Source organism: Strongylocentrotus purpuratus, unplaced genomic scaffold (assembly GCF_000002235.5).
Source record: "Strongylocentrotus purpuratus isolate Spur 01 unplaced genomic scaffold, Spur_5.0 spur5_scaffold_15, whole genome shotgun sequence".
Lineage (NCBI taxonomy): Eukaryota > Metazoa > Echinodermata > Echinoidea > Camarodonta > Strongylocentrotidae > Strongylocentrotus > Strongylocentrotus purpuratus.
The window spans coordinates 3,916-23,135 of record NW_022145600.1 but is presented as its reverse complement, the minus strand read 5'-3'; the positions used below and the strand labels follow the sequence as shown (position 1 = coordinate 23,135).

The window sequence follows — 19,220 nt, the reverse complement described above, 5'->3', positions numbered from 1 at the left end:
TCTGTTATTCTTTAATGGAACAATACTACCACTTAAGTTAGAGAAAGAAAGAATTTCTTCTCATCTACATATAATTACAGGTTTTTAATGCATCGGCCAGCTTTTTGAACCAGAAATGTATAGCTTTTGATTTGTGATTGCAATATTCTTCATTAGCAATTTAATTGTCATAATATACAAGTAATGCAGTATGTCATTAGCTACATTGAATTGTTCCTTAAGCTCCTATTTCAAAATCCGTTTTGAATGCAATAACAAATAGAATACAAGGTAACCCCTATCCTCATTGTTGTATGTGTATGTGTATGTATGTTTTTATTGTGTGTGAGTGAGTTTGAGTGTTCAAGGTAGTAATTATGCATGTTATAACCCTAGCCCCTAGTACAGGGTATGTAATTGTGAGAAGAAGCACCGCACAGTAGTGAACAATTATATTTTCCTTCATTTTACAACATGTTTAATATTATTTTAGATAGAAAGTTTCATATCTCCTTTCCTAGATTTTCCAGATAACCTTGGAATCAATGGAAAGGATATTTTTATTGTATCGTAATTGACTAGATTACAATCTCATCCAGGGATTTTTTAATACACTTTCCACAATAAACTTTCTTGTAAAGTTGTAATCATGTTTATTTGTGTGAACTATCAGGATTTGTTTATCACGATGTTAAAACACTTATGCATAAAATCAAAAGCTCATCTTATTTAAATGTGTGTATTAGTTTTAAGCACATCATGAGTTCTTGCAGCACAGAAAGTGTTTGTATAGTTTCTGCCCTTTATAAATTTACATTATTTATTTAATATGTAATGTTTTCTTTGTCTCATTTTCAGGAATTATCCAACTCACAAGTCTAACATCAAGAAGCTTAAGTTTGGTCCCGGGAAAGGGAATCTAAAGCTCATGTTTCTCTGGAATGATGGTGTTGACATTTGGGATTGCAGAGAGGTAATTTTATTTATTCATCTTTTTTGAAAAACATTCAACATTTGAATACAAAATAAAAAATGAGAATGAACGTTAAAGTTCCTCAAGTACGGTAACATAACTGGTACATAATAATGCGCAGAAAATAACCAGATACAGACATAGTTTCATTTATACTTAGGAACAATTTAAAAAATGTCAAATAGTTAACAGTATGGCTCAGAAATTAAGGAGATCAAGAATGATGAAATTATATGGTAAATTGATATAAAGATATGTAAGATTGGAGGCTAAATGTTATGATGATAAGTCATTGAGTATTTGGGTAAGTGACATAATATGTGTCATCCCTTGGTTACTTAAGGCTTTTGAATGAGAAATTAATCAGAAATTATCAGGGATTATTCTAAGAACGGACGAAATATAAACATATAATACAAATATACATTAATACTTTCTTAGTGCTAAAAAAATTATAAATAACATACTCTTTAATCCCTGATATTGTAATTCAGGGAAAAGAAGAAGAAAAAGACAGCTTTGGCTAAGAGGTTATTTTAATTATTTGTAGAGACCGCTGTTTATTCAAAGAAGTAAATCTTTGTCAACTATATTACGTCTGTAGATGCAAGCACTGAGTTCACTAAAGGGTAGCAAGGATGATCGCAAACCAATCGACATGGACTGGGCAGCTTCAGACAAACCTGTTGTGCTGAGTGTAGATGGATGTCTGAGAGTCTATGATGTACATCTAAAGACCTCCTGTTGGTCAATTGCTGATGCCGAGTTTGTTGGTAAGTTGAATTTGTGCTAATGGTCTTGGGGGCAATCATTCTGTTTTGAAAAGGGTTCATGTGTTGCAGTTTTACCCAATAGTCCTATGTATGCTTTCAATTTTTTTTTATTGTGTTTTTCTTTAACTGAATGACACATCTTTCATTTGATGTTGTTTGTTTTGCAGAACCAGTATTCTGTCCTTATCTACTGTCTCCCAAGGCAGCTCTGGCTATGAAGTATACCATGCAGCATCAACCATGGAATAAGAACTATTCCCTTCAACTCACCAGTGAATAGTAAGTTTCTTTATTCAATTTCCTTTTGTGCACTCACAACTTAAACGGGAATACCCCCCCTAAAAATATGCACCCTTTTCAAGCCTATTGCATGAGAAATACACAAGCGTTTAGTTTATCACTTTAGAAGTTTGTGTTAAACCTTGTTTAATCGCAAGTTTAGCGAGAATACTGAGGCCTGATTTTATGACGTCATGGGGTGAAGTAAGTGTAAACCTGGAATTTTCGCTCGTGGGACAGAGCCTATGGCTAATTGTATACCTCTCTTTAGAAATCTAGCCATTTGATTGGTCGAAATTGTATTCGTGATTTTAGCCATTCCTTTAAAGAGACAAACAATGCCAGTAATTGTTCATGAGTGATATTCCAGCAAGATTCTGGGTACCAGGAAAGTAGTTAAATTTTGCTGCGATCCCCATTCATGAGTGATATTCCTGCAAGATTCCGGGTACAAGGGAAATAGTTTTGCTGCAATCCCCATTGGTTTACGGTACGTGTTCAAACTTAGTTTGTGCGCAGCACGGCTACCATACAGTTTTCGTGCGATTAATTTGGTCGCTACATATAGCGCAGACGACCGCGATCTTGATTGTAGGCCTACATGTAATCTCTGATTTTTTAGTTTCTAAACTTTATTTTATGTCCAAAGAAGCCGGGTAGAAATGGCTGAAGGGACTCTTCCTAGATTTGAACCTCTTGATGAGGATCAATTACAAGACTTGATTAATTCTGCGGACAGCAAGAACACCAAAAATTCTGTGAAATTCTCTGTAAAAATATTCAAAGACTAGTCTAGGTCTACCTGCAAGTTATCAACACAGACCTCGATAGCGTAAACACACTTGATTACCATGATTGATGAGTCGCACATGTATTCTATGTCCCTTTTTTACGGTATATAAAAGATATAATAACTGCTTTGATATTCAAGGAATCGTTGTTTTACGGGCTCGTGGGATGTTGCATGTTGCTATAACCCCTCGGCACACCTCGGGTGATATCAGGATGCAACATTCCCTTGAGCCTATTAAACAACTTTTCCTTGAATATTAAAGCAGTCTTTATATCTGTACTACCTCACAGGAATGATTGTCTTGATGAGAGCAGAAGATGGAGAGAGAAGATGAAAGAAGTTGAAAATGAAGAATAACATAAAGAAAGATCACAAGATAACATGAGAAAAACAAAGAAGTATATAAATAAATATAGATGGAGAAGATTATAGGACGACAACAAAGAAAGATATATGGAAAGATGGAAAGAGAAGATGATAGAAGGATAAAAACAATGAAATACATCAGGAAAGATGGAAAGAGAAATAATTGAAGGATGAAAACAAAGAAATATATAATGGGAGAAAGGAAGAGAACATGTTAGAAGGATGAAAACTAAGAATAACATTAGGAAGGATAGAACGAGAAGATGATAGAATAACAAAAACTAAGTAATACATAAGGAAAGATAGAAAGAAAAGATAATAGAAGAATGAAAACAAAGAATAACATAGGAATTCAAGCTGCAAGCAGTTGAGTATCTTATATTTTGTGTTATTCAGAATAGATGGGTCGTGGGATTAGAGATAAAGCATTCAACATTTTGCTATCATTGAGCTAATTTTGCTGGTCTTCTATTAAATGAATTGATTGACATTGCTAATTAACAGCAAGTCAAATATACATATTACACAGTAAACTTGCATTTACAAAGTTTTTAAAATCTTAATTTTCCTACTTATAGTGAGACTCCTGAAGATGAGAATATCATCAAGTCTGTGAATGAGCAGCTCAAGATCATGCCAAGTGACAATAGAAGATATCTACCAGACTGTCCACATGGTACAGCTCAACGGTGTTTGTTGGCTGCAAGACTCTTTGGTGATGAAGCAGAGTCAGAGTTCTGGAATGTCGCCCTCTACTATCTACGAGCAGAACGTGTCAAGAAGAGTCTTGGAATGGTATATATCACTACATACCTTCTTCCTTATTCATTCTCCATGTTGCTCAGAAGTTATGTAAAGCCAAAGTGTTAATATTGGGTTAATTTTTTATGAAAACAATGCCTGTACCTGTTAGCTTTTCATAGCAAAGATGATTTTATTACAAACAACCTTGTAATTTTATATATTCTGTGTCATTTTGGTCACTGTGTTTGGGTTAGCCAAAGATTAAGCCACCAGGGCTGAAGATAAGTGTTGCATTGTAGATACCTCAGTCATAGGAGCATCTAAATGTAAGGGGTTGTTCTATTACTTTTATGATCTGTATGTATTTATATTTGTAATGGTTTCTAACATTGACTCTTGCCAATAATATTCTTGCGACATGTATCTTTTTTTAATGGTCTCTGATTCTTAATTTTTTGTAGTTTTGAGAGTCAAGCAGTAATTACTAGAAACCCCTTTGATTTCAGCCTTATCCAATTTCATACCATTTAGAGGTCGAGTTTATGAACACAAAATAAAAACAAAAATGATAAATTTACATTGTTCCTGTCTATTAAAGTGATTAATAATGAAATAGAGTTGTTTATGTTTACTTGTTTTCTTGCAGTCCAAAGAAGATACTCTTCAGGATGATCCATTGACTGAGTTTGGATTAGAGCCACCTTATGACCCGACCCACTTCCAGCCAAGTGACTCCACCAAATCAAACCACTTGATGTTGAGGGAGCTACCTTTGGACATGTGTTATGATGTGCTCTGTGATAATGTCACCTTTAGGGTATGTGTATTGTCCAATTCAGACCAATCCAGACCAATCCAATCCAATCCAGACCAATCCAATCTTATCCAATCCAGACCAATCCAGACCAATCCAATCCAATCCAATCCTGACCAATCCAATCCAATCCAGACCAATCCAGACCAATCCAATCTTATCCAATCCAGACCACTCCAATCTTATCCAATCCAGAACAATCCAATCTTATCCAACCCAGACCAATCCAATCCAGACCAACCCAGACAAATCCAGACCAATCCAATCCAGACCAATCTAATCCAGACCAACCAAGACCAATCCAGACCAATCCAATCTTATCCAGATCAATCCAATCCCATCCAATCCAATCCAGACCAATCCAATCCAATCCAATCCAGACCAAGCCAATCCAATCCAGATCAATCCAGACGAATCCAATCCAATCCAGACGAATCCAATCTAATCCAATCCAGACGAATCCAATCCAGACCAATCCAGACCAATCCAGACCAATCCAATCCAATCCACAATTCACCCGCTGAGAGCAAGAAGGGCATTAACTGATATACTTGTATATTAAGTTAACGCCCTTCCTGCGCTCAGCAGACAAATTCACATTGAATTAAGTACATGGCTTTTTTTCTTATAACTTCAAATTTTGCTCTAGTAATCTACTTTAAAAAAAAAATTGTTACAGGGATTTGCTACTGTCTACTTTTCATATTGCATCTCTTTAACAAAAATATACTATTTGTATTTTATTACATAGAAATACCAGCTAGAAAGAATTCTACTGCATGATGGTAAAAGGACAACTTACGAGCACACCATGAAATGTGTGGAGAATTTTATTCTCCTTGGCCAGGTAAGTGAATTCTCTTTTGACAAATTTATCTGATATTTTTTCCAGTTTATTATTTACTGAATAACTGTAATGATTGATGTATTAAATCTGAACTTGCTCTGGCTTTACTGAAAATTAAGAGGCCAGAAATCCAATTACAGGTATATTATTTTGTCATTTTATAAATTTATTTGTATTGGAATCATGCAGCAGTTCTAGTCCAGCTAGCTTTTTGCCTACAAGACTAGTAGCTCATGAGACCAGGTCTTAAGCAGACCCAAATGAGAACTTTTTAAAGGTTTCACTAAACCAGCATGTCAGAAGGATGTACTTGCATGAAGTAGTTATGTTAGGAATTCTGGGCAATTGGAGTAATAGTGAAACAGTTATCAGTATCCTGGAACAACCTCCCAGGAGAGATCCATCACTTGTGGAGTGCCACAGGGAACACGTTTGGGCCCGATACTTTTTTTGGTATTAGCCAACGATGCTGCACAGATGACTGAGAACCGCTGGAAGTACGTAGATGACCTAACTTTGTTGGAGGTCATTAACAAATTTCAACCGTCCCAATTACAGTCTCATGTCGATTGCCTTACTAGTTGGTGTCAGGAAAATGATGTTATCCCGAATGCCGCTAAGTGCAAGGCTATGCAAGTCTCCTTTCTCCGAACTCCACAGCATCCTCCTGATCTGCTCATCGACTCAGCTAGCCTGGAGATAGTTTCTGCGATTAAGTTGCTCGGGGTCATCATCCAATATGACCTCAAGTGGGATCAACAAGTCGATCGCATCATATCAAACGCGTCGAGGAGATTGTTCATCATCAATAAGTTAAGAAGGAATGGGGTCAACACTCAAGATTTGGTGACAATCTATCAGCTCTACATTCGACCGGTACTGGAGTTTGCGGCCCCCGTTTGGACTTCTGGTATAACGAAGGCTCAGGCTGAAACCATCGAACGTATTCAGAAGCGAGCCTTGAGGATAATCGTTTACCCAAATTTACTGCCATATAGTGAACTCCTTAAAACTTTAAAACTAGAATCCCTTAGTAATAGGCGTCTCGAACTAGCAACTAAATTTGCCAAATCAGTTTTAACCTCTCCTGACCATCGCCATCTCTTGCCACAAAGTAGAGAATCAATCACAGGTCGCAATCTTCGGAACTCTACACACATGACATTACCTCGTATACGAACTCAAAGACGCATGCTTTCTCCCATTCCTTACTTTATACAACTTCTGAATTCAACTTCTTAGTTATGCCCTCATATGTTCGCCATTGTGAATTTTTAAATGTTAATTAATTATTGCATAATGATTATCTCAAGCATTAGTATTAATGTGATCTCCCAAAGCTGTTTTAATTTGTTTTTAATTTGAATTCCAAGTCCTTTCACCATAGCAATGATCATATTATATATAATTATTTATGGTAATTGTATGATCTCCCAAAGCTGTTTTAATTTGTTTTTAATTTGAATTCCGAGTCCTTTCACTATAGCAATGATCATATTATATATAATTATTCATGGTAATTGTATGATCTCCCAAAGCTGTTTTAATTTGTTTTTAATTTTCCAAGTCCTTTCACTATAGCAATGATCGTATTATATATAATTATTTATGGTAATTGTATGATCTCCCAAAGCTGTTTTAATTTGTTTCTAATTTGAATTCCAAGTCCTTTCACTGTAGCAATGATCATATTATATATAATTATTTATGGTAATTGTATATACTTATTTATTTACTTATTATTATGTACTTATATACTTATTATATATATATATTTTTTTTTTTTTTACTTATTAATGATTTAATTCATCCATGTGTTTTTTTACCTTGTTATATATTTTTTTTGTTATGCATTTTATATTGTTAACTGACTTGTTTAGTCTTCGGACTTTTTAATCAGTACTTGAATAAAACCAAATATCTATCTATCTATCTATCTATCAGTATTGTTTGATTATTGTTGCTCTTGATATAATTGCTTTTCAAGTAAAACTGCATTTTATGGTTTTTTTAAGTTAGGCTGATCTTTCACAATTATGCTGTACCTGTATTACCGATGACTTCAGAGATTTCTAGAATAGTTTCTATGCACAGTGCAGACTGCTGATCCCGTAATCTTCATAGTTGTATTGCAAATGACTCTAATAGAGTAGACTTTATTAGAGTTGTCGCAATCTTTTGTTTCTCATATAAAATGTTATGTTAACCTTAAAGTCCAATTGTTCTTTATGTTTTGACCTCGCAGACTGACAGAGCAGTACAGCTGCTTTTAGAGACTGAGCCTGAGAATGAGAGTTACTTGTTGGATCTGATGAGGGCATGTCTTTGTGCTACAGCTCAGGAATCAGGATCTTCACAAAGCACTATCAAACTGGTAGCTACTAGCCTAATAGCAAATGGAAAACTTGCTGGTAAGGGTTACATCATTTAGCATTATTAAGATTTTACTAGTCAAGGTTTCAGGTTGTTTGAAATTTAACTTTGATCTCAATACAGAAATCATGTAATACCTCCAAAATGTTCAGTTTTTGAGCTAAACCTTAGAGATGTGAATTGACTTGATGTTAATGGGCTGTAAGAAAGCTATCTACATGTACATTAGGGCCTTGAAACCTTCTCTCAACAAAGCACAGCAATCCCCCAAATGTCTATGACCCAGTTATAGCTCATTGTCAAAAAGATCAAGTCGGGTCACTATTAATTATTTTTTATGCCTCCGCTACAAAGTAGCCGGAGGCTTCATGTTTTCTGGTTGTCCGTCCGTCCGTACGTCCCGTTCTCGTGATCGCATTATATCAAGAACCGATTGATTGATTCCCGCCAATTTTGGGTCATGTATGTATCTTGCAGAGCCCATGAGCTGATTGGATTTTGGGGGTTACGAGGTCAAAGGTCACAGGGCTCATTATATATGCGAAAATAGCTTGTGATCGCATTATCTCAAGAACCGATTGATTGATTCCCGCCAAACTTGGGTCATGTAGGTATCTTGCAGAGCCAATGAATTGAGTAGATTTTGGGGTCACCAGGTTGAAGGTCAAAGGTCACAGGGCTCATTATGTATCCACAAATAGCTTGTGATCGCATTATCATGAGAACCAATAGACAGATTACTATCAAACTCAAGACATGGATATGTATCTTGCAGAGCCAATCAACTGATAAGGTTTAAGGGTCATCTGGTCAAAGGTCATGGGGCTCATTAAGGATGCCTATAAATAGCTTGTGCATGCATTATCATTAACCCTATGCACGCAGTCGAATTCCATCTAGTTTTGCCATGTTGCCAGGAAAGACTTAAGATGTACTTCATTATGAACAGGTCATAATTACATGATACCAGCTCTAGCTCTATGCTTCATTATGAACAGGTCATAATTACATGATACAAGCTCTCCTAAGGATGCAGTTTCAACACCAGAAATCATGATTTGTTTTAAAAGGTTATACTTTGTAGCTATCCTTTATATATTTTGTTTTTGTTACAGAGGGTGTACAGTTGTTGTGCTTGATCAACAAAGGTATTGATGCATGCAGGTATCTACAGACATACAACCAGTGGTATCAAGCTATGTGGGTAGCAAAGGTGAGTTTGCATAGCATAGCTCTCATAATATTTTAGGTGATAAATGGTATCATGAAATGGGTTCAAGAATGTAGGCAATCTCATTGGTCAAATGACACCATGTGACCGTGTATCATTCTCTCCTACTATTGCCTACCGTACAAAATAATTCACATCAAAAAGTAAAACCCTTGGCTAAAAGTGATAATGCTCGGCTGAGATGATTGGCAGCCTCCATGTCTGTGCAATTCTTGGCTTTTTGATTGGGTTTTTTGCTTATTGCTTGAATTTATATGCATATTGTAGACCCATTTCATACAAATAATAACTCAAAATTTAAAGCTTGTGCATAAGTGATATGCACTGCACTCGTTTACGTCACATAAATCCTGATAATGAATTTGACGAGTCTCATTAATTATCTGATTGAGCCTTCATTCAATTTAGTAATGTACTCAAAAACATGATTTATCTATGTATTGATGCATATCAGTATCTAGTGTACACAAAATATTTTAACTTTTGACATGATAACCCTGTCTTTAGCTCTGCAGCTAGTTAATAATGCACACATCATTAATGTCTTGCAAATCATGGGATGAACTATTTCAAAGTGCCCTCTGAAAATCTGGATTCAAACCTTACAGTTTATGTTAAAACCTCTTGTTGGTTTATTTTATCCTTGTTGGTATATAGCAAGACATTAGCAAATCTCAGCTGAAGTCAACTTTTATTTTCTCCTAAAGTGAAATATTAAACTGATGTTTTTGGCCAGGCTGCAAATTTCAAAGTGTGTTTCAGATCAATTTTGACTAAACTTTATGAATTGTTGTGTTGATTAGAGAACAATCGGGAGCACCAGGAGTGTCACGTATGACAGACATGAGCGCTATACAAGAACCCACTATTATTATTATTATGGATTTCTGTTAATTTTTATTTGAGGTGCGTTTAAGTGACTCGGACTGTAATGAGGTGATGAGGAGATGGGTAGAGAACCTGTGCAGTCCTCATGTCAATCAGAAGAGTGTAGCTTTGCTGGGTCTTCTATCCATGGGTAGCTTTATCAAGGTGCTTCAAATGCTACTCAGGTAAGTATTTCAGCTAAGATATCACCCATCTTCCTGGCCTGGAAAAATCAATAACGTTGTCCAACAAATGGATATTGGTGTGCTAGATTAGAAAAAAAGAAAGAATTTTGACACTGATCTTCTCCCTGTGGATCCAAAAGACAATTTAAATGACTGAGGCTTATAACATAGATGTAACAAGAAAATTTCATTCTAGCAAATTTTAATCTAAATCAGCCCAAAGGATATGAGGGTTGTAGTTGATTTTATACTATTATTTTCTATCTATCCTGATAATTGATTAATGTATCAAAGGAGTGGTATCATATATTCATGATATTAATGCTTTTGCACGATCATGTTACATAAAATTGATGAAAAATAGTGATACTATGTGACATATATTTGAAAATAAACCAAAATGTACTCAATTATAATATAATACATAGCGCCATTATCCATTCTAATTAAATTGTCGGCCAGCTGGCAGAAGGGCGTTAGCGCCTCAAAAACTACTTTTCAAATTATTCACATTTAAAGATTTGTTTTTATATTTTAACTGCTTTCCGTCCCAAAAATTGGTTTAAAACATAAAAGACTGATAGAAATATTATTGTAGAAGACGGCCACAAATTATTTTTTTTGATCATGAGTCAGTTTTTATAAAAGTTTAAGGCGATTTAGTGCTACGCCCTTCTGCTTAAGGCTTCATTTTTTACCTGAAATTTGAGCTAACCCCCCCTTCTGCCAGCCAGCCGACGAAATGCTCAAGGCACTAAGTAGTAGTAGTACCGTACTACCTACTAATAAACCTACTTTAGTGTATGTGTGAGTCAGGTTGAATTTGACATGAGTGTAAATGACAGTGTCTACACTTTCCCAAAAATATTGAAATAACATTTACGTGATTGAAAATCATCTCAAGCTCTCTGTCTGGTTAATTGATACACTCTTCCACACATACAATGGAATGTTTCTTCACAACCAGGCGACAATCTAAAACTATTGAATATGAGCATTTTTTTTTATAGTATCTTTTAATAGTTTTATTTGAGTAGCATGACATTATATGTAATTTGTTCAACGTCTGTTTCTCTTTATTCAGTCTGCATTACTATGACCGTGCAGCCATGTTTGCCGAGGCTTGTTTGGAGTTTTCAGTACTCCCTGAGGATGAAGATACCAATATCCTTTACATCTATTTATTGAATTAATTGCATGCTGTTTATTGTTCCTGACTGTTTGTGCTAATCATATCATATTCCCCTATTAACTTTAAAGAAAGTGTGAGCCCCTTCTCTTGTCTATTACACCCATTTCATTCGTCTCATTCCATTCATTCACCAAATGTAAGCCAACCATATTTAATAATACTTTGTAGTTGCAAAGTGACTCATATATTCTCAGCCCAGTTGCATGTTTTTCTATGAAACCAAATTCGGACCAGACATAATGAATATTTTATATTGATACATATGACTAATTTAGCCATCTCAATTTGGGTTTGGAGGCGCATTGTGCCCATTTTTTTACTGATCTCCACAGAGAACTTATTACTGTATATTTTGTAGTTAAAAATAATCAAACCTCAAATTCAGATACATGTTTGGGTTGCTTATGGTGCCTATTTAATGTATTAATATTTACAGGCCTGAACGTGTAATTAGTCTTTTGTATTAAACTTTTGTAAGGTTTTTACTAAATATTGGCAAACATGTGAAGTGTTCTTCTGCATAATTTTATCAATGAAATATTACCTATTTATTAAAGCTTGTTACTTCACTTAACATGTTCTAGCTGATATTTCATCACAAAGCAAATAGTTCGATATGAAGATTAATATTTTTCAAACAGTTGTAAGAAGTATGTGATAGGGTGAGGCTTTTGACATAGTGAGATCTACCAGAATCTCGGTGTGATGTTTTTTTAATTAATGAATAAATTACAGGTGCATAGATGAAGACTGAGGAAAATAGAGTAAGGAAAGGGGGGGGGGGGCGGGTGGGGGGGGTCTGATTTATTCTCCAGTAAAAATAGTAATTAAGCAGTACATTGTTTTATTTTTTGTGATTACATTTATTTCTTAACTGAGTTTATGCACAATCTCTGTTGGAGAAGGTTTTCTTGGAGTATGCTCGCTATCTGCTGGCACTAGGCAACAAGAAAGCATATGGACACTACTGCAACAGGGCTGCAGAAAAAGCCGAGAAAGTCATGCAGGACTTGGAATGGATGGAATAAACATCTATATATACTATCAGGAAGCTAATCAAAATAACCTACAAGTTTACCAGCTCTCTCTACTTTATTTAATATAAACTCTCTCAATTTTTCAAACTCCAATCCTTAATAGTTATTGTAGGCAAGTTTCTGTCAACTTGAACTAGCTTTCATACTATGAAGGACATGTTCCCTCTACTCTAGCCACACTATTGATCATTATTTCTAAACATTCATTTGATCTCTTGTAGGTGATAAGTGAGCACATGTAGATATCCATATTACATGTACATGTACATCTATATATCATTTTGGAAAGTATTTGTTTTATAAACTGCAGTTACTAATGGTACACCAAGCTCATACCAGCACATAGACACGGGTATTGATCCACTTGCCAAAGTTTTTAATCCTCGGAGGAACTTAATATTTTAATGGTCGGAATGAAAGCATTACTTTCTCAAAGTGGCAATTACATGAAACATATAAGCACAAGTACCAAACATGATTTGGATCAAATTTCATGTCAATAGCAGTTATTTGTATGCCTCGGCGAAAGAAGGTCTTTCTGGCAGCAATATGTTTTTGGATAGTTGGGCTCTGTTTGTACTTTCTGCTTTTTGTTATGGTAGGGAATGAGAACCATTAAACAGATTCTAACCAATCTTGGGTCAACTAGTAATTAGCATGTAAGGATAAACTGATTAGATTTTGGGTGCAAGAGGTCTAAGGTCAAAGGTCTTGGGTCACAGGATCATAATAGTTTATAGAAAATATCTTGTTACCGTGACAAGTTGAAAAGCATTAAAGCAATTCAATCCAAACATGGATGAAGTCTTTGTTTGTGTGAGTATCCAAAGATGAATCAGTTAAAATTTGTTTGAGATCAATGGTGATAGATCACAGGGTCATGAAAGATAACAATTCCTAAAAAATATCTTGTTTCTGTGATATCTTAAATTTCTGAACAAAAATTGAATGATTACATTGTCAACCAAATTGGGCTCATATGAGTTTTTGAAAAATATTAAATGAAAAGAGTTTGGGTTTGTGAGGTCAGATGTTATAAGTTACATGATCATTGAATAACGAAGATACATATAGGTGGAGGCATATTGTTTACTTCTAAAAAAATGTATTTTACAAGTGCCCACATTTTGGATTTGAAAATGGCCTCCAGAATACTTCTTTTATTTTTCAATGACTCTGTCTGTGATTATCCTTTTAAACCAAAATAATATATTAGTGTGTTTTATGGATTCAATGTACTAAAAATACAACTTACAAACATAATTCATAGTACCAAGCAAATTATTTTATTAGTAATAACAATAATAATAATAATGTCAAATTATAAAGTGCACAGGGGCTCTGTACAATATCAAAATAATGATATAATATTTCTGTGCAAGCAAATTCAAATTTATAGATACACATTTAATAGTCTATTTCCATGTGCATAGAGTCATATGATCGCCTACACCAGATTTAGGGTAATTACATATTAATGTGCGTAGAAGCCTCCCAGACAGCAAACTTTGATCACTCTTCTGGAATTTACTTGAGCTTACCTTCAAATGTAGCATTCATGTGCATGAATTTATGATTATGAACTTTCCTTACAAGGCGGTTGGGGTATGGCGCTATGTGTAAAGCGCCATGAGCGTCAGAACCTGACAGATACCGGCGCTATATAAATAACCATATTATTATTATTATTTATATGCAGTGTATTACATGAGGCCTACCTGTCAGTTGTAAGAGTGAAATCCTCTCTTGATAATTAGTATTACCCAGTATTGGGTTACTACCATCATGAGGTCATATTCTCCTGGAGAACCCTTGACTATACATGGGTATTTAATGTAAATAAAACAATTTTACAAATGATTTAGCATTTACTTAGATTCTTAGTTATGTAAATTTGCTAGAAACAAAATAATGTGAGTAAATGTGTATATGTATATACAAATTAATCAAAAAGACTTGGATATCCCTATAATAACTATGTCCTTGACAACCTCAGAAGGGTAAGTACAATCGTGTTCAATTTTCTCCAATATGGAAATGATGAATAGTCAAACGTTTTGCAGTACTTCTCAAAAGTTGACTACACTACCAACATACTTATAACCATAAATTTCTATATTTACAACATATGAATCAAAAGCATCGATCGTGGGTTTAGAGTAACCATAGAAAATATACAAATCCAGAGGATGGATCATGGTTCCCGGGACCAGAGGGGTTGTCGCATGTTAATCCACAAGTTTTGAAGTTCACATCTTTTTATACACCCCTCATGAAATCAGTGATGAAACTATACCTTAGTATTTAGAAGATATATCAATTATTAAACTCTTAAATATAATCATGTAACTAGAGTATCCTTAAATACTTTGAAATCTGCGCTTAAAACCAACTTAAAACCAGCACCTTAAGTTGGTGGCCGCACACAACGACACACCTCCAGTTTAAACACCTTTACGGCGTCTTTTGGAGGAATCCTACCAAGTACCAAGTACCAAGTACCAAGTATGTCCTCTACATGTTGATTTCGAATTTTCAACATTCCATGCATGGTTTATATCTTTATGATTGGTGAATAAATGTGTATTGTCTGCAATTGTAACTGAAAAAGAAAATGTTTCTGCTAAGCATATCCAAAGGTTGTGAATAGATAACTTCAGCAACTTATATATTGAGTGTCCAAGTTTTAATTGTAAACATTTGTCTTGTCATTTTGTAAGGTGCGCAATCAACGCATTGTCTTTTTGTAAGGTGCGCAAACAGCACGAACATAGGGGGGAGGAGGAGGGTGGACGGGGGGGGGGGGGGGGGGGGGGGAGGAATGAATGAGGAGTTCCCCACCCACCTGGAAGGGTTGTATGAGCGTTCGTCTGTTCTTTTGTCTGAGGAGGAGCGAGTTAAGCTTTTCTAGTTATTGATCAAGTTAGTGGATGTGTTTGCCCGGGATAAATAGAGCACCCAATAGACGCAGGAACTGCAGCTCCGGTCAAGCTAAAGATGGGGCGAACTCCGCTCAGTTTTGCGAATGAAAAGAAAGCCCATCTTGAAAGAATGTTAGACTCAGGAATAAACCAACCCCTCTATATCGTAGTGGGCATCCGACCCAGTGTTAGTCCAGAAACAAACATAGGGGGTTTTGATCACGTTTATTTTTGCCGAGCATTGCTAGTTTATATATGTCTGTTGCTAAAGATACTTTGTCCCTTTTTATGAAATATGAGATATAATGCACTTGAGAGAGAGAGAGAGAGAGAAAGAGGGGGGAAAACAAAAACACAAGGAAAGTTGAAATTAAGATAATGAGTGAAACCAATATGAGGTAGAGTGGCAGTTGAGATAGAGAATGCAATTGAAGGGAGAAATGACAATAAAAACAAGATAAAGAGGGTTAGGGTTAGGATCAGGGTTAGGGTTAGGGGGTTAGGGTTAGGGTTAGGGTTAGGGTTAGGGTTAGGGTTAGGGTTAGGGTTAGGGTTAGGGGTTAGGGTTAGGGTTAGGGTTAGGGTTAGGGTTAGGGTTAGGGTTAGGGTTAGGGTTAGGGTTAGGGTTAGGGTTAGGGTTAGGGTTAGGGTTAGGGTTAGGGTTAGGGTTAGGGTTAGGGTTAGGGTTAGGGTTAGGGTTAGGGTTAGGGTTAGGGTTAGGGTTAGGGTTAGGGTTAGGGTTAGGGTTAGGGTTAGGGTTAGGGTTAGGGTTAGGGTTAGGGTTAGGGTTAGGGTTAGGGTTAGGGTTAGGGTTAGGGTTAGGGTTAGGGTTAGGGTTAGGGTTAGGGTTAGGGTTAGGGTTAGGGTTAGGGTTAGGGTTAGGGTTAGGGTTAGGGTTAGGGTTAGGGTTAGGGTTAGGGTTAGGGTTAGGGTTAGGGTTAGGGTTAGGGTTAGGGTTAGGGTTAGGGTTAGGGTTAGGGTTAGGGTTAGGGTTAGGGTTAGGGTTAGGGTTAGGGTTAGGGTTAGGGTTAGGGTTAGGGTTAGGGTTAGGGTTAGGGTTAGGGTTAGGGTTAGGGTTAGGGTTAGGGTTAGGGTTAGGGTTAGGGTTAGGGTTAGGGTTAGGGTTAGGGTTAGGGTTAGGGTTAGGGTTAGGGTTAGGGTTAGGGTTAGGGTTAGGGTTAGGGTTAGGGTTAGGGTTAGGGTTAGGGTTAGGGTTAGGGTTAGGGTTAGGGTTAGGGTTAGGGTTAGGGTTAGGGTTAGGGTTAGGGTTAGGGTTAGGGTTAGGGTTAGGGTTAGGGTTAGGGTTAGGGTTAGGGTTAGGGTTAGGGTTAGGGTTAGGGTTAGGGTTAGGGTTAGGGTTAGGGTTAGGGTTAGGGTTAGGGTTAGGGTTAGGGTTAGGGTTAGGGTTAGGGTTAGGGTTAGGGTTAGGGTTAGGGTTAGGGTTAGGGTTAGGGTTAGGGTTAGGGTTAGGGTTAGGGTTAGGGTTAGGGTTAGGGTTAGGGTTAGGGTTAGGGTTAGGGTTAGGGTTAGGGTTAGGGTTAGGGTTAGGGTTAGGGTTAGGGTTAGGGTTAGGGTTAGGGTTAGGGTTAGGGTTAGGGTTAGGGTTAGGGTTAGGGTTAGGGTTAGGGTTAGGGTTAGGGTTAGGGTTAGGGTTAGGGTTAGGGTTAGGGTTAGGGTTAGGGTTAGGGTTAGGGTTAGGGTTAGGGTTAGGGTTAGGGTTAGGGTTAGGGTTAGGGTTAGGGTTAGGGTTAGGGTTAGGGTTAGGGTTAGGGTTAGGGTTAGGGTTAGGGTTAGGGTTAGGGTTAGGGTTAGGGTTAGGGTTAGGGTTAGGGTTAGGGTTAGGGTTAGGGTTAGGGTTAGGGTTAGGGTTAGGGTTAGGGTTAGGGTTAGGGTTAGGGTTAGGGTTAGGGTTAGGGTTAGGGTTAGGGTTAGGGTTAGGGTTAGGGTTAGGGTTAGGGTTAGGGTTAGGGTTAGGGTTAGGGTTAGGGTTAGGGTTAGGGTTAGGGTTAGGGTTAGGGTTAGGGTTAGGGTTAGGGTTAGGGTTAGGGTTAGGGTTAGGGTTAGGGTTAGGGTTAGGGTTAGGGTTAGGGTTAGGGTTAGGGTTAGGGTTAGGGTTAGGGTTAGGGTTAGGGTTAGGGTTAGGGTTAGGGTTAGGGTTAGGGTTAGGGTTAGGGTTAGGGTTAGGGTTAGGGTTAGGGTTAGGGTTAGGGTTAGGGTTAGGGTTAGGGTTAGGGTTAGGGTTAGGGTTAGGGTTAGGGTTAGGGTTAGGGTTAGGGTTAGGGTTAGGGTTAGGGTTAGGGTTAGGGTTAGGGTTAGGGTTAGGGTTAGGGTTAGGGTTAGGGTTAGGGTTAGGGTTAGGGTTAGGGTTAGGGTTAGGGTTAGGGTTAGGGTTAGGGTTAGGGTTAGGGTTAGGGTTAGGGTTAGGGTTAGGGTTAGGGTTAGGGTTAGGGTTAGGGTTAGGGTTAGGGTTAGGGTTAGGGTTAGGGTTAGGGTTAGGGTTAGGGTTAGGGTTAGGGTTAGGGTTAGGGTTAGGGTTAGGGTTAGGGTTAGGGTTAGGGTTAGGGTTAGGGTTAGGGTTAGGGTTAGGGTTAGGGTTAGGGTTAGGGTTAGGGTTAGGGTTAGGGTTAGGGTTAGGGTTAGGGTTAGGGTTAGGGTTAGGGTTAGGGTTAGGGTTAGGGTTAGGGTTAGGGTTAGGGTTAGGGTTAGGGTTAGGGTTAGGGTTAGGGTTAGGGTTAGGGTTAGGGTTAGGGTTAGGGTTAGGGTTAGGGTTAGGGTTAGGGTTAGGGTTAGGGTTAGGGTTAGGGTTAGGGTTAGGGTTAGGGTTAGGGTTAGGGTTAGGGTTAGGGTTAGGGTTAGGGTTAGGGTTAGGGTTAGGGTTAGGGTTAGGGTTAGGGTTAGGGTTAGGGTTAGGGTTAGGGTTAGGGTTAGGGTTAGGGTTAGGGTTAGGGTTAGGGTTAGGGTTAGGGTTAGGGTTAGGGTTAGGGTTAGGGTTAGGGTTAGGGTTAGGGTTAGGGTTAGGGTTAGGGTTAGGGTTAGGGTTAGGGTTAGGGTTAGGGTTAGGGTTAGGGTTAGGGTTAGGGTTAGGGTTAGGGTTAGGGTTAGGGTTAGGGTTAGGGTTAGGGTTAGGGTTAGGGTTAGGGTTAGGGTTAGGGTTAGGGTTAGGGTTAGGGTTAGGGTTAGGGTTAGGTTAGGGTTAGGGTTAGGGTTAGGGTTAGGGTTAGGGTTAGGGTTAGGGTTAGGGTTAGGGTTAGGGTTAGGGTTAGGGTTAGGGTTAGGGTTAGGGTTAGGGTTAGGGTTAGGGTTAGGGTTAGGGTTAGGGTTAGGGTTAGGGTAGGGTTAGGGTTAGGGTTAGGGTTAGGGTTAGGGTTAGGGTTAGGGTTAGGGTTAGGGTTAGGGTTAGGGTTAGGGTTAGGGTTAGGGTTAGGGTTAGGGTTAGGTTAGGGTTAGGGTTAGGGTTAGGGTTAGGGTTAGGGTTAGGGTTAGGGTTAGGGTTAGGGTTAGGGTTAGGTTAGGGTTAGGGTTAGGGTTAGGGTTAGGGTTAGGGTTAGGGTTAGGGTTAGGTTAGGTTTAGGGTTAGGGTTAGGGTTAGGGTTAGGGTTAGGGTTAGGGTTTAGGGTTAGGGTTAGGGTTAGGGTTAGGGTTAGGGTTAGGAGGGTTAGGGTTAGGGTTAGGGTTAGGGTGGGTTAGGGTTAGGGTTAGGGTTAGGGTTAGGGTAGGGTTAGGGTTAGGGTTAGGGTTAGGGTTAGGGTTAGGGTTAGGGTTAGGGTTAGGGTTAGGGTAGGGTTAGGGTTAGGGTTAGGGTTAGGGTTAGGGTAGGGTTAGGGTTAGGGTTAAGGGTGTAGGGTT

At 37.9% G+C, this 19,220-nt stretch overlaps 1 protein-coding gene across 1 annotated transcript in view; it reads left to right on the top strand.

Moving 5' to 3' along the window:
* The window catches only part of LOC763813 (WD repeat-containing protein 11), a 31,522-nt gene extending 17,833 nt beyond the window's left edge, over positions 1 to 13,689 (top strand). Inside the window, exons 14-24 of the mRNA XM_030985285.1 lie at positions 838 to 952; positions 1,557 to 1,725; positions 1,893 to 2,004; positions 3,742 to 3,958; positions 4,554 to 4,724; positions 5,473 to 5,568; positions 7,814 to 7,979; positions 9,057 to 9,154; positions 10,079 to 10,224; positions 11,309 to 11,388; positions 12,305 to 13,689. Coding sequence (XP_030841145.1) covers positions 838 to 952; positions 1,557 to 1,725; positions 1,893 to 2,004; positions 3,742 to 3,958; positions 4,554 to 4,724; positions 5,473 to 5,568; positions 7,814 to 7,979; positions 9,057 to 9,154; positions 10,079 to 10,224; positions 11,309 to 11,388; positions 12,305 to 12,444 — 1,510 coding nt within the window. The 3' untranslated portion in view covers positions 12,445 to 13,689. The remainder of the gene's footprint in view (positions 1 to 837; positions 953 to 1,556; positions 1,726 to 1,892; positions 2,005 to 3,741; positions 3,959 to 4,553; positions 4,725 to 5,472; positions 5,569 to 7,813; positions 7,980 to 9,056; positions 9,155 to 10,078; positions 10,225 to 11,308; positions 11,389 to 12,304) is intronic.
* Positions 13,690 to 19,220: the final 5,531 nt, after the last annotated feature.